Source organism: Mustela lutreola, chromosome 5 (assembly GCF_030435805.1).
Source record: "Mustela lutreola isolate mMusLut2 chromosome 5, mMusLut2.pri, whole genome shotgun sequence".
Lineage (NCBI taxonomy): Eukaryota > Metazoa > Chordata > Mammalia > Carnivora > Mustelidae > Mustela > Mustela lutreola.
The window spans coordinates 153,020,723-153,035,023 of NC_081294.1; the positions used below are offsets into that span (position 1 = coordinate 153,020,723).

The 14,301-nt window shown below is 51.0% G+C and overlaps 1 protein-coding gene and 2 non-coding genes across 10 annotated transcripts; 2 read left to right on the forward strand and 1 right to left on the reverse strand.

Annotated features, from left to right (window-relative positions):
- Positions 1–240: 240 nt before the first annotated feature.
- On the reverse strand, positions 241–13,936 carry TRIM41 (tripartite motif containing 41). 8 transcript variants are annotated; one of them, XM_059175977.1, is made up of 8 exons: positions 9,950–13,933; positions 5,355–5,450; positions 3,197–3,460; positions 2,610–2,632; positions 2,283–2,410; positions 1,650–1,831; positions 1,017–1,080; positions 241–570 (listed from the first exon to the last, which is right to left on the reverse strand). In XM_059175977.1, the coding sequence occupies exons 1-8, from the start codon at positions 10,757–10,759 to the stop codon at positions 449–451; spliced, it is 1,689 nt and encodes a 562-aa protein (XP_059031960.1). In that variant the 5' UTR covers positions 10,760–13,933; the 3' UTR covers positions 241–448. The 8 variants fall into 8 exon arrangements, 6 of the variants coding, with proteins under 6 accessions (XP_059031960.1, XP_059031961.1, XP_059031962.1 ...); XM_059175978.1 differs by having other exon boundaries at positions 1,656–1,831; positions 9,950–13,932; XM_059175979.1 differs by having other exon boundaries at positions 1,656–1,831; positions 3,197–3,427; positions 9,950–13,929.
- TRNAV-CAC (transfer RNA valine (anticodon CAC)) lies at positions 12,633–12,705 on the forward strand. The gene has a single exon. It is a non-coding gene; the product is annotated as a tRNA-Val (tRNA).
- TRNAK-CUU (transfer RNA lysine (anticodon CUU)) lies at positions 13,074–13,146 on the forward strand. The gene has a single exon. It is a non-coding gene; the product is annotated as a tRNA-Lys (tRNA).
- Positions 13,937–14,301: the final 365 nt, after the last annotated feature.

The following is a 14,301-nucleotide window of genomic DNA, read 5'->3' on the forward strand; positions in this document are numbered from 1 at the left end:
TATATTCTAAAAAGAGTTTCAATTTAAAAAAACCTATAGGTCATTCAAATGGGGCTGGGGGATGAGTACCACCATCTGGGAATAAGATCAAACCTGGGAAAGGGGTGACCAGTGCAAAAGGCAAGTTATCAGGGGAAGGTATAATCAGTCCTCAGTTGTTTGGCATTACAGAAGAACTGGCTTACTATGGAGATTGTTTCATCCCTGTTTTGCTCACCTAAAGGAAAGGACTCCACCAAAGAAGCAAATAAACTTTTTATTTCCACAACACAACCCATCTTCCCTTTTCCCCAGGAACATAAATTGACCTCTGTCAAAGTAGAGGACAAAAGCTGACAAGTGACAGAAGGCAAGGGGTTACTAGAAAAATAGATTATACCCAAGGCTCTTCCGGGGATCCAAACCCCTGTCCCCAGGCTCCTGGTCAGGGCTCACCAAATGGAGAGAACTAAAGACATGAAGAGGCTGGAAACTGACACAAGGAACTCCATTGAGCAAAGGGGAAAGGAGCCTGGCAGTGAAAAGACCTGGAGGGTTTGGGTGGGGTGAGCTTTACTCCTAGTTTGAGTGCTGGAAAAAAGGAAGGAGGAGAAAATAATTTATTGGGTGATAAAATGGTATATAGTTTCAATCATGTCAACCATTCCAGAGCTCTCAAGCTAAATTCTGGCCAGTCTATGGAGGTAGAAATTGGGGATGGAAGGAGTTCAGAATCCCTCCTACTTCCCCTGGAGAGTAGACATTTATTACCCAGCTCTACCCTTTCACCCAACCTGCCTCCCCCAAAAAAGCTTCCAAATCCCTTAGCTAAAATGTGCATCAGAAAATGGAATGGGAGCAGACCTGTGTCTTGCCCAAGTACCCCCAGCCTGAGAACTGACAAGGTAGAAGAGCAGGGAAAGGGAAGTTAAGTAATGGAGTTAAATCTCCCCTCATCCCCTACTCAAATGCAGACCCCTAGGTGGATAGAGGGAAGGAAAACCAGGCAGCTGTTCTCATCAGGGACCCATGCAGACCTGTTGGACAGACATTGCAGGTGAGAGAAGGCTGAGCTGCAGGCCAGGAGGGTTCTTTAGGCTCCTAGAGGGAGAAGCGGGCCTGGGTCAAAGGGGAGCAGGAAGCAACAAACAGTGGAAGGAGCCTTTGAGCCCCCAAACTTATGGGCCACCCTCCACCACCACCCGCCCCCCAAGTGCTAACCAGAGGGGCCCCTGCGGGTGGCAGGCTAATCAAGGGCAGAGCTTGATACGGGTGCCCTTGGAGAGCACCCGAAAGAAAGGGAAGACACGCTCGCCCAGGAAAGCAGCTGAGAAGGTATGCACGTGGGCTAGAGTCTCCGCATTGTAGAAGCCCAGGCGCCCAGCCTCATAGTCCAGGTACACGCCAAAGCGCCGTGGTTTCTCACTTGGGCTCAGCAGTGTCTGCTCCGTTGAGCTCTGTGCCTGGTAGCGTTTCCCGTTGGTGCCCACACACCACACTTCCCTCTGGAGCAGGGGCTGTTGGGGTAGGTGGAGCCGGCGGCGGCGATGGTGATGGCGTGAGGAGCTGGCATCCCCGCTGCCCACAGAGGACCCCCCAGAGCCCACCTTCTCCTTATGATGGGTCGATTCACGGGCAGCGCCCACCGCCCAGCCCCGCCGCCCGCCCACCTCTACCTCCCAGTAGTGCCGGCCAGAGCGGAAGCCTTGGGCCCCCAAAACGCAGCAGTCGGCTGAGAAGCGCTTGGAATGGTCAGCAACCTCCTGCCGCCGCTCTGCCAGGCGGACCCCCCGGCGGTCAGGGGACAGCATCAGAGCTGGGTGAGCCGTGTCAGGGTCCAGCGTCAGGTCCACTTGGGGCGGTGGGGGGGGGGGGGGGGGGACAAATACGCCAGAACAACTGAACAAAAGAACAACTTTTTCCCCATCAGTAGCCAACTCTTAAGATTCAGCCTCTCCTGCTGTCTACCCCTTGCCTCCCTCCCTCCCAGGCTTCCAGGTGTCCTCACCCCACCCCATCCTAAAAGCCAGACTTGAGTTTCTATGGCCTCCACTTCTTGTTTCCAGGACACTGGACAGGTCTAACCTCTGGCCCTGGCTCTTCTTGCTGCCCACCCCTACCCCCCCACCCCCACCCCCTACCTGGTCTAGATAAAAGCTACTCTTGGCTTGAGGCCCCTACCTGTATGCTGCTCCACTTCAGCCCCAACCCCCCCCCCCCACCCCGCTCAGAACCCAATCAGAACTCAATCTCAGGTTTGTAAAGGGAAAGGCAAAGGAAGGTCATAGAAGTGACCTCCCTACCTCGGGCAGCCTGACAGAACATCCGGCTCATTTTCCTCACGATGGCATCTGTCAAGAAGTCATGGCTATGGGGTTGACACGGGTCAGGGGACCAGACCTCTGGGGGCTGCAGCTGTACCTCTTCACACCTAGAGGAAGGGGACCGGGCAGGGGGTGGGACCATGATATTCCCAGAGGGAAGAGCAAAAGCTGAGGGGAAGGAGAGGAGGGTCCAGGAGGCAGAAACTCAGGTCCTGGGGAAGGAAGGAAAGGAGCGGGATATCCAAGAAAGGTAGGGATGGGGAACCAGATGCCACTGGGTCACAGAGGAAAAGGGTGGCAACACACCTATTGAAAGTCTCCTTGATGTCCTGGGAATAACAGAAACAAAAAGAGGGAGAGGGAAAAAGAGACAAAGAGAGAGTCAGCTGCACAGAGACAGCTCCTTTCTCCCAATCTGATTCCAGCCAGAGAAAGGACTGAACTTGAACAGGGAGTAAGAAAAAGCATCCTCAAGGCCCTCAATAAGCGTATGTCTATCTCAATCATCCCTATGCCTCAGCACACCTAATTCATCTCAATTTGTTACGAGACCAGTAACAGAATTTTCAACCCCAGTAAAAGAATTTTCACAACATGACTTGTGAATCTTTTTCAGGATATCTTGTCAAAAATTCTTTCCTCAACTCTCCTTTAAAACCCTCATTCTACAATTGAATCTTCTTTCTTTTCACTGGGTATAATCACATGCACACCACATTTGGCATTAACTCTGTCCCCAGCCTCAAAAAACCTTTTGGTCTTAGGTTAAATCATTGTGGGGTCCTCTCAACGAGGAGAGAGGCAGCTCTGAACAGACGTTTGGTAAGCACTGCCTGACAGAGCAAATAGGGGTTTGGGGGAGAAGGGGTGATAAAGAAGGGGACACTGCTCACCTGGAGCAGCCGCAGGCCCCCCTGCTGGCTCCGCTCCTGGGCCTCAGCCAGCAGGCGGCTCAGCTGGGCAGCCTGCTCTGCCAGGCGGCTGGCTGCTGCTCCTGCACGCCCTAGCTGGGCTTCATGCATCTCTCGGAGGCGCCGCTCCAACCCTGCCTGCTCTTCAGCCAGAAACCGTGTCAGCCGCCCGAACTCCGAGGCCACAGCTGCCAGCTCTGACTTCATCTGGCTCTGGGATGATGCAAAGGGGATGGTGGATACCACCTCAACACACAGAAACATAAACTTCCAATTTTGCAACTGCTGCCCCTCAACCAAGGTAACGGAGCCCTACATCCCAAATGGAAAGAGGCCCCTGTCCCCTTCCCCACCTCCCAGCCTTACCAGGCACCACTCCCACACCCCCAGCACACTGGTCTCAAACTCAGTAATTTCCGTCTGCAACTTATCTCCACCCTGGCTAACTAACTTCATTCATCTTTCTCGTCTAAGTTTAAAGATATTCCTAGAGAGAAGCCTTCCCTCCCCTCCAGATCTAAATCAGGACCACCCCCATAAGTATCCTTGTATATGATGGCATTAATCTTAATTTAAAATGTTATGTTTACATTGAAGTATCTTTTAACATCCTTTACCACCACTGCATAATCTCTGTTTACCACAAGGTCCTCAGACCCTGGAAGAGCACCAACCACAAAGTAGGTACTTAGTAAGAACTTTTTGAAATGAATGAATAAAAAATTCAGGAATCAGGGCGCCTGGGTGGCTCAGTGGGTTAAGCCGCTGCCTTCGGCTCAGGTCATGATCTCAGGGTCCTGGGATCGAGTCCCGCATCGGGCTCTCTGCTCAGCAGGGAGCCTGCTTCCCTCTCTCTCTCTCTGCCTGCCTCTCCATCTACTTGTGATTTCTCTCTGTCAAATAAATAAATAAAATCTTTAAAAAAAAAAAAAAATTCAGGAATCAAGATGTCAAGTTAAGATCTTGACTATACCACTAATGACCTGAGAAAAGTCACCTAATCCTTCTAAATCAGGAATCTAGTGAACTTTTCCTATAAACGGCCAAATAATATTTTACATTTTAACAGCCAAGAGGCAAAATCATGGGCATCATGGTGTAGGTACTTCTAAATGTAATGACAGAAAACTGCTCACTCTCATCCCATTTGCCTGGGCTGGCGACTCTTAGATAAGGGCATGCTTTCCACCCATCAGCTAGAGACATTCTTGGGACATAGTATAGCAAGCCAGAGAGGGGAAAGGAAGTTCTGACTGACCAAGGGAGTGAAGGAAGTCAGTTTCACCCTCTGTCCCAGAGACACTCAAATCCTGACATCATCTCTCTGTAACCCAGTACCCCAGAAATCACAATCTGAGTATCTGACTAGAGGAAAGAGGACTCCCAGACTGATTCCACCACTTGGTCCCTGGCAGTCACCAGCAGCACAGTTCCTAATATGTAGGTGCAAAAAATAAGCAAAAGCCCTAGAAAGCGGCAAGACCCCTCACTGGCCAGGGCAGTAGGCACGGGAGAGATGAGGGAAGAGGCCTGGTCTCCAAAGCTCAGTGCCAAGGCATTCTCAGTGCTTGCTGACCTTACAAAAACGGGTACAGAGTTGGGGGTGAGGGGTTGATATTAGGGGGAAAAATATCGAAAAATACTCTTTGGGGAGAGGTGCTCAAGAGAAACAGCTGAGAAACACTGAACTAGAAAAGACTCAGTCTCTGCCATACTAACAGTCACAAATTCCTATCCTCCATTAAACACCCTGGTCCCCCCTCTCTTGCTCAGAACTTCTCTGATGGCTGTTACATGGATTTTCCTTGCTCACTTCTGCCCTCTGTGCTATCTGGTGTGGTGGGGACTGGGCCTGGAGCAAGGTGTCTGGTTGGTAAGCCTGCTTTTTTGCAGCCCTGGGCCAGGGACCCAACCTCTCCTCACCAGGCCTGCTACCACTCTATTTTGGAACCTACGAACAAACACTCTACTATCCAAAGCCCCTATCTCTTCCAGATCCTAAGAATATGTCTACTTCTCTCCCAGGCCTCGACTGCCCCTCTTCAGGGAATCTAGCCACCACTCTTGAGCATAGGCAGCCTATAGGCATTCCCTGCCCTGATTACAGAGCCAGTCAGCCCTATCAAGGACATTCACCCACCTTCAGCTCTGTCACCCGTCTCTCCTCCTTGGCCTTCATCTTCTGCACAGCCTCTAGGTGCTTCCTCAGTGGTTCCACATGCCCCTGCAGTTTGGCCTGAGGGAATGGGAAAGGAAGGTTAGAGGCCTGGGATAGGAGAGGCACCTGCTTTCAGTGCCCATCTGCCCCATCCTCCCTGCAGTGCACTGGGGCCCAACGCCTGATCCCCAACACAGGTATCAAATAAGCATCATCCTCTCTTCCTCCCCTTTCTTCTCTTGATGACAAATGCCTCCAATACTCTGCCTGTACCCTGTAGAGAAGCCATGTACAGAACCCGATTCTCTAAAAGTAAGATCCTGAGGACTACAGAGCTCCATACTCAGAGTTGGGATGGACCTGGCTTGAAGCCCTCATCACATGAAGTCCTCCTGTATGATGTTCCTGCCTATGGTCCCTTCCCCCTCATTAGCAATCTTCCTTATAACTTTCATCTCTAAAAAACTTCTCTGACAATTTTGTTCTTGTCCTAAAGATCCTTCCATGGTTCTCCACCATCTGCAAAATATGAGGCCCTCATTGCCTCTACGTTTCTAGCCTCCTCTCCTACACTTCACCCTTTCTAATACAGACTCTTAGTTTTAGCCACATAAAACTGTCTTTTCCTGAATGTAATTCTGTATCTTTATCCATGCTGCTCCCTCTACCTGGGATTGCCTTTCTCCATTTGGCCCAAGGCATTCTTCCTTTAAAACCTAGCTACCCGGCCATGGTCCAGATCCTCCCTGCCCCCACTTCCTGTCACCCAAAGGAACATGAATATAACCTTTTTAATACTTCTGAGGCACTGTAATGATTTTTAAGTATGCTTCCCCCAAGACACAGGGACTCCTGGGGGCAGGGGACCCACATGATTTCTATGCCTCTCTGTCCATTTCTCTCCCACTCACTTACTAAATGAAAAACAAAAACCCTCTCTTCCTCTGGTTTTAATCTTCACAGCCAATATGCATTGAGCTCTATGTTCCAATCACTTGTAACAGAATCTTTTTTCTTTAAAAAACTGTTAGAGACCAGAGATGGGCCCAACCTGTTTTCTTCCCTTTTCAATGTCTCCTACTACTTCTGCCTTTCTCTCTCCTTTCCTTGAGAGGCAGTACAGGGCAGAAGAGCTTAAGTCTAGACTCCAATCTAAACCTGAATGTATCCAAGTGACCTGATGCAAGCTACACTTCAAGTTTCCTCACCTTACACGGGAATTGGTAATAACAGAATCTACCTAATGGACAGTATGCTTCACACAGTCTGGCATGTACCAAAGATCAGTAACTGTTATCTAGTATTCTCTACCTGTGTCTAAGCTGCCAATGACAACCTGATAATGACCCTTGAACTAAAGGGGTTACTGACCCACAGTACAACAGGCAGTTGTTGCACAGGATAAGTGGTTGTAGAAAAAACTACATTAAAAATATTACAAGCAGGGGCACCTGGGTGGCTCAGTGGGTTAAAGCCTCTGCCTTCGGCTCAGGTCATGATCCTAGGGTCCTGGGATCAAGCCCCACATCGGACTCTCTGCTCAGCAGGGAGCCTGCTTCCTCCTCTCTCTCTCTCTCTGCCTGCCTCTCAGCCTACTTGTGATCTCTGTCTGTCAAATAAATAAATAAAAATCTTAAAAAATATATATTACAAGCAATCACTAACATGAAAGTAGCATGAACTACAAAAAATTGTCTTTTCATACTGATGAGGGAGCAGGAGGCTGGCTGAGGACAAAGCAAGAGCTGGCGCCTTGCACCCCCCCCCCCCCTTCATCCGCTCCCCTCCATATGTGTGGCATTCCTCAGGCACCCCTGACTGCCATAAAATGATAAATAGTTAACTTGCTGAGATCACAATCCTGCAAGACAGTAGTCTCCCTTGGTTTGCAAATGTCCTTGAGATTACAACAAAGAAGTTACCTTATCAATAGCCCAATTTCCAGGGACACAGAACTCAGTTCCTCAAGCCCTAATGTCACCCTCCCCTCCATGAAAAACGGAAGGAGGTGGAGGTAGAAGGAAAAGTAAATAAAGTTAAATTTCTTCTAAACCTAAATCTCATTAACAAGGATGCTTGATAGCAGGAATGTAACATTCCACCAGACTTCCAATTGTCTTTACTTGATAGTAACCAGGCCTTCAATATCCTGATAGTATTCTTTGCCCCAATAGCCCTTCTGAACACCCCTTTGTCCTCACCTACCCAACTCCTGTGTATATAACCAGCCACTCCTCACAACCCGGGGCAGCAGCTCTTCCTGCCCACGGGTCCTGTCCCCGTGCTTTAATAAACCACCATTTTGCACCAAAGATGTCTTAAGAATTCTTTCTTTAGTCATCAGCTCCGAACCTCACCCCACCGAACCTGACTTAGGTTCTGGGACTTCATCAATACTACTTTCTACTTTTCTCCAAATCTACTCAGAATTTATGATGCTTAAATTTCTCATTTAATATTTTTCCTAAATACTGGAAAATTGACAAAAAATTGATAAGCACAAATCCAAACAGAGTACTATTTAAGAAAAATTATCATGGGCTTTCAACTTTTTAGGAGCTTTATTTAAACATCATTTGTATTATTACCTATTCAATAAAGAAATACTTCTACAAAACAACACTGTTTCAAGCTAGTGCTAGTTAATGTACATATTTGAAAAGGATTAACTATCTGCCCATAACATAGCCTGTAAATTAGAAAAGGAATCACTCGATTTAGTTCTATATAGTAAAACTTATGTATTTACATTTGCTGATCAGTTAATGGCAGATTATTTGCATCTCTATGGCCTCCTCAAACTGCAGAGCCCTACTGGGCTGGCATACAACAGATGTGGCTAACACAAATTAAAATCCAGTTTCAGAAGCTCTTCAGAAGAGTCCTGTAGGAGGAGGGTGGAGAAGGGGTGGAACACCCATGAATAGTCCACCCCAAGATTCAGTTAACAAACTGACGGTCCATTGATGTGTATGGTTAACTAGGAGCCAAAAAAAAAAAAGAGGTAAAAAAGGACAAAAGGAGATCACAACCTTCCCCAATAATGCAGGGTTTAAAAAACAGGTGATGTTACCAATGCAGTGATTCCCATGCTACACTGGGCTTTCTTAAAGATATTCTGATATTCTCCCTGTCTCTGTCTCAGAATCTCGAGGGGTAGGGCCCACTGTACTTTTGAAAACTCCCCCAGTAACTGGGACAATCACTGCGTGGAAGAAACAGTTACTTGTCATGAAAGGATTTTAGGTTTGTCTTAGCTGTACTACTCATAGCTGAGAAGTTCTAGACTGGTTACTCTAAAATGAGGGTAATGATAAGATTACCTAAATGAGGTTACTGTGTGAGATGATACAAAAACATGGGTCATAACACAAAAAAGTTCTGCACATGGGAGCTACGCTCTCTTTCTCCTGGACTCACTATTTCAAACCCATCCCAGCTTTCACTAAGTATTACTGTTTGTGCTGGCTGTCTTATAGGTAGATCTTCACTTATATCCCCAAAGACTGAAGGCCAGAAGTATGGTGCAAAGTATTAACCAAACTAGAATCAGACTCTAAGAAGTCACATGTCAGGAAAGTCAAACAAGACATCTAAATGGTGGTGACACTGTTAACAGTATGCAGGGGCACAGGCACAGGGGAGGGGGATCATAACCAAGTCCATCACTTACTAATAACTGTGTGGCCCTGTGTATATTACTTAAATCTGTTTCCTAATCTGTAAAACAGGGATAGAAACTATATCAACTTACACGATTGTTTTGAGTTTTAAATGAGACAGTCCATAAAAAGTGCTTAGTACAGTTCCTGGTGTACATCATAAGTTAACTGTTCAGTAAAAATTAACTTTTAATCCTGGAGAAATTAGAGTTCCAAAACTTTCAGAGATGCCTGAGTGAATATTCGCAAGTGCAGAGCCCAGTCTTCTGACTTAAGAAGCATCTCCCTTTTCCCTGCGTTCTCAGGAAAGGTAAGTTCTAGTCAGTACATTAGACTGATGCAGATCCAGCAAAAGTCCGTGAGGAGAAACAAGCCCTATCAGGGGTTAGGTGAGAAGCCCATCAAACGGCAAGTGCAGAGTATCTGGGGTATGACACTAGTAATCATTTCTACATTCCTGCTCCTTAAGGCACTTTCTTTTTCCTTGAGGTCCCAAGTCCTTCCCAACTCTAGGGGTCTGAGTCAAGGACAGAGTGAAGACTCATCCAGAGGAAAATCAGACTGGTGGTAAAGCCTGAGGAGCCTGTCACCTGCACTCCTATACTTAAGAGACACTGGAAATGGGAAACAGGAGTGCTTTCCCTAAGAGATGCAACCCAATGATATGCTATCACCTGGGCTTTGCCCAATTTCTTTTGAGGAAGCCAATCTTCCTGGTCTTCTTCACTGTTCTGCTGTCTGTGAGCAGGATCCTTCTCAGTCTAACCCACCTTGAGGCCAGTGAAGTGCTAAGAAAAGGAGAATCAGAGCACCAGGGCTTGAAGTTCTGGGGTTAGGAGGGGACATGTTTCCTTTTCCCAGCTCCTCTTTCTTCCTCTCCACCCCCACTCAGCTCCCATCCTCTACTTCTCTCACCTTATACTCCTGCACCACCTCCTCCAACGGCACCACGCTGTGCTGTTTGTGGCTCCTGGATTCTCGGCACACCACACAGATGGCCTCTTCATCCACCTCGCAGAAGAGCTTCAGGGCTTCCTGGTGTTTGGGACAAATGCCCTGCTCGCTCCCACGGCTCCCTCGACCAGGAGTTGGGTGCATCTGCCGAATCACCTGGACCATGTTGGCCAGCTGCAGGTTGGGGCGGAAACTCCGCCGGGGAAAGCTCTTTCGGCACTGGGGGCAGGTGAAGCACCTCCGAGGGGCTGGAGGTGGGGGCAGTGGGGTGACGGGGTCTAGCTCTTCTTCCTCGTCCTCCTCCAGCACTTCCTCCTCGTCCTCCTCATCCTCCCCTCTCAGATCCTCCTCCATGTCCCCCAAGTAGTAGTCCAAATCTTCCTCCTCGTCCTCCTCCTCCCACACGTAGTCCATGTTGTCCCAGTTGGACCCTCCCATGCCACTGGTCCAGAACACACCCTCCTCTTCCTCCTCGACCTCCTCCTCCATGTCGCCCTCATAGTCTTCATCCCGCATGGGGGTGTCCCACCCCCCACCGGCCCCCACAGCCTCCACTTCCTCCTCCTCTCCGTCCTCCTCTTCCTCCTCCCGGTCCAACTCCTCTCTGTCCTCCTCATCCTCCCCTCCCCACAACTGGGTTACACACACTCGGCAGAAGTTGTGCCCGCAGCCGATGGACACGGGGTCCGTGAAGTAATCGAGGCAGATGGCGCACACCGCCTCCTCCTGAAGGGTCTGCACAGGGTTGGGTGCCATGGCAACGGCAGCCATCTTAGTGTCCAGTCAGCCAGTGTAGATGGGCGGTGGGGGGGGCGGGGGGCGGGGGGTCTTCCCTCTCAGACGCCCTGACGACCCGGCCCCACCCCCACCCCGCCTCTCCACACCTTGCCTCAAGCGCGGACAGAGGAAGGTCCTCCCGACAACCCACCCCTCCACACAGAGTTCCCTACTCCTAGACGACAACCGTGTCTCTGCGAGTAGAGGGGACAGAGCTCAGCGTTAAAGCCAAGTCCCTCAGGTGGCCCTGAGTGCAAATCTGTCCCAACGTTCCCTTGGCCTCCTCATAAACCCCCGCCCCTCCTCACTTCCTGGCTCCGCCCCCTCACTTCCGGTTCTCCTTCCAACACTTCCGGTGTCTGCGAGTCTCCTAAGCTCGCGAGTTCCCTCCGCGGTAGCGCTACGCCCCCTTCTTTCCTCCCGGGCCCCCGGGCGACAGGAAACGGCGAGGAGACGCTCTAGCAGGCACACGGGAACAGGGCGGGAGGGCTAGAACGATGGAGGCCCACGTCTCTGTAATATGAAGGAGCAGGGAACGCGGACGACCTGGAAGAACCGGCCTCCCCCATCCCCCGCCACTGGAGGCAAACTTCGGGGAACGGCGGAAGCGCTTAGCGGCCGTCCGCTCTCGGTGCCGTGACCGCGTCGGCCGGGCGCCATTCTACTAACCGAACACAGAGGACTGCACCAGGGACTCCCCACAAACGATTCCGGAAGCGGAGGGGCGGGTCCTGTTGAGCATCCTCAAGTACTTCCGGCCCTTCTAGGCCGGGGACTTTGTTGTTTAGGAACTCAGTTCCTCAGAGACGGCTTGGGGCGGGGATCGGAGTCCTTGCCCATCTTCCCTCAGCCAGTGGGCGTTTCCACACGCGGTTGAGGAACTGCCCTGCGCTCGCTGCCCTATCGTTCAGACGAGTCGTCCAACTGCTCCTCCGTAAAGGAGGAGCGAAATCATGACCTGAACATTCACACAGTGGAACACTCTTTAGCTGTAGAAAGGGAATCCTCTTCAGGATATGTCGTGAGGTGAGGAAAGCGAGGTGCTGAGAAGTGTCATGCTGCCGTGTGCAACACGGGACAGGGTGTAGGGTGTATCTGGTAACTTTGTCGTCCTGCGTTTGCTCATGTAAAGGGCACGCTTTCCTGTTACAGGGTTTTGTGAAATTAGAGTCACCGTCATTTCAAAGTGGTTAGCAGGTTGCTGAGCGCACGGTGGGTGAGTTCGGGGCCGTCGGTTCATTCGATGAAGCTCGGCGCTGGGCGCCACGCACGCCCGGTGCCCACACCGCCTCGAGGTGTGCGTGCGCGCGGCCCAGCCTGAGGGCAGGGCGTCAAACCGGGTTTGCGGTGCTCACTTTATCCGAGAGGCTCCCGTCCAGGCTGCGGGACTGTGTGACTAAAAGTGCCGCTTTGGGACTCAGGGCGTCTCTTTGGGGCGACCGAAACAATGCCCGAGGCTTCTGAAGAATTTCTCCTTTAATGAAACAAGACAGGGAAGCCTGCAGGGGCAGTGACAGGAGCGTCCTTCGCGGGCCGACTTCCCGGGGAGCGCCGGCCGCCGCCGCGGGATGCCCGGACTGGGCGCGCGCGCTACTCACCCGGTCCTGGAGGCGCTTTGCCGCCCGTGTTGATGCGCCCGGAGGACGTCCGCTTCCTCAGAAGGGTGGCCGAACACGCCCGAACCAGCAGTGCTCGTGGGTGAGCAATCAGACGAGGCCGTACCAGAAGTGTGGCCGCGAGCCCCGAACACAGCTCGGCCGCCGGCGCAGGGAACCCCTGCTGCTCGGAAATCCAGGCTTCGCTCAATCGGGTCTCTCCCGACCCTGTGTAGCTTCAGGGTGGTGTTTGCTAGAGTGCCTTGCTATCGGTTTCCGTAGTGTAGTGGTTATCACGTTCGCCTCACACGCGAAAGGTCCCCGGTTCGAAACCGGGCGGAAACAACTTTTAGTCTGCAGTCACTTCGCGCCCTTCATGCACCCCAAGGAGGGGAGGGCTGGGATCACGCAGAGGAGAGGACGTGTGTACGTCTCCCTCTTTTTCTTGTTGGGAGACAGGCAGTAAAACGGGACAGTGCGGAGCGCGTCCTCCATAAATGCTCCCATGTAAACTGAGGCTCCCTCCTCAGCTGATCTCGCTCTTCCCCCGCAAGCGTGCGCAGAGCCTCCTCTCCGGGGTTGGGGCAGCCTTATCGTCGGCTTCTCTAGTCCTAGTCACGAGGACGGTCGGGCACACAGTAGGTGCTCCATATTTGCCTCCTCCCTGGTGAGCATTTTAGTCTTCTGGGATAGAGCAGGAAACACTCGCGTGTGCCCGGCTAGCTCAGTCGGTAGAGCATGAGACTCTTAATCTCAGGGTCGTGGGTTCGAGCCCCACGTTGGGCGCAGATTTTTTGAAAAGGGAAAATAGAACTTTTGAAGCAAAGTCTAGAAATGAGAGTCTCTCCAGACCGGCAGCGAGTGGAACTCGGCCTCCCTGGCCGGGCGCGCGGGAGCTAGGCAGGTGGCTCCCCGTGGCCCAACAATAGACTGCTCCCAGCGCACGGCCCGCTGGCTGAGGCCGCAAGGACGGGGTCGGTGCTGCCCGCGGATAAGTTAACGCCCGAGGGCCTGCTCCTTGGGCCACCATTCCGCTCACTGAAATCCGCCCGCCTACGATCAACGCGGATGGGGCCACTTCTGTGGACCGGACTGGCAGTCCGGTGTCTGCGGCGCGCAGGAGCACAGGGTGCGGTGGGGCTCCTGGAAGCCGCGGGGGACCCAACGGCCGCCCGATTCGCGACCACTTTACTGGGTGACTGAAAGGCTGAGCATTCTCCCGCTCTCGCCGCGCCCCGGGTCTTGTTCCGGGGACACAAGAGTGCTCTTACCGATGGGAGGCCCTCCTCTTCAGTACATTCCGCTTTTTAAGGGTCCATCTGTTGGGAAATGTTGCCACTACGCAGAGAGGCATGTAAAAATATCCTTTATTTTGGAAACCCTAGCATGAACATCGTCAGTTTACTGGTCTCTTCGGAAAATTCTTCGTTAACTTCAGTTGAGCTGCTTTTCCAGTCCTGCAAATTCAGTCCGTTTTCTGGTTTCTGTATGGACCAGTCTCCGTGGATACCCGTCAGACCGCAGGAGAAGTCTATCAGGCACGCAAAGCTGGTTTGCTGGACTTGCTAAGCAGAGGGCTGAATCGCCCTCAGTCTTGAGAATCCTGTGTCCAATACGGGAATTGGGGGAAGTTTAGCCTGACACCTTATAAGGGCAGTCTGGACAGGAATTGCTCAAAGTTTGTAAAATAGGCGGATTTGCCTATTTGTACAGTCCTACCTGGCTCATGGGAAACTTACTGTTACTGTATGGTCTTAGCTTGGAATTAATGGGTCTAAATAAGCTTGTGTCCCAGGACTTTCAACTTTGACATTTTTTCTTGGACAAATATTTGTGGATTCATTTGCAAATTGTAGTTTCAGGATTTTAATTTTTTTTTTTTAACCTTCTTCCTTGGAAATGGAAAACATCCTAAAAGATCCTGGCTTTCATTAAGGGGAA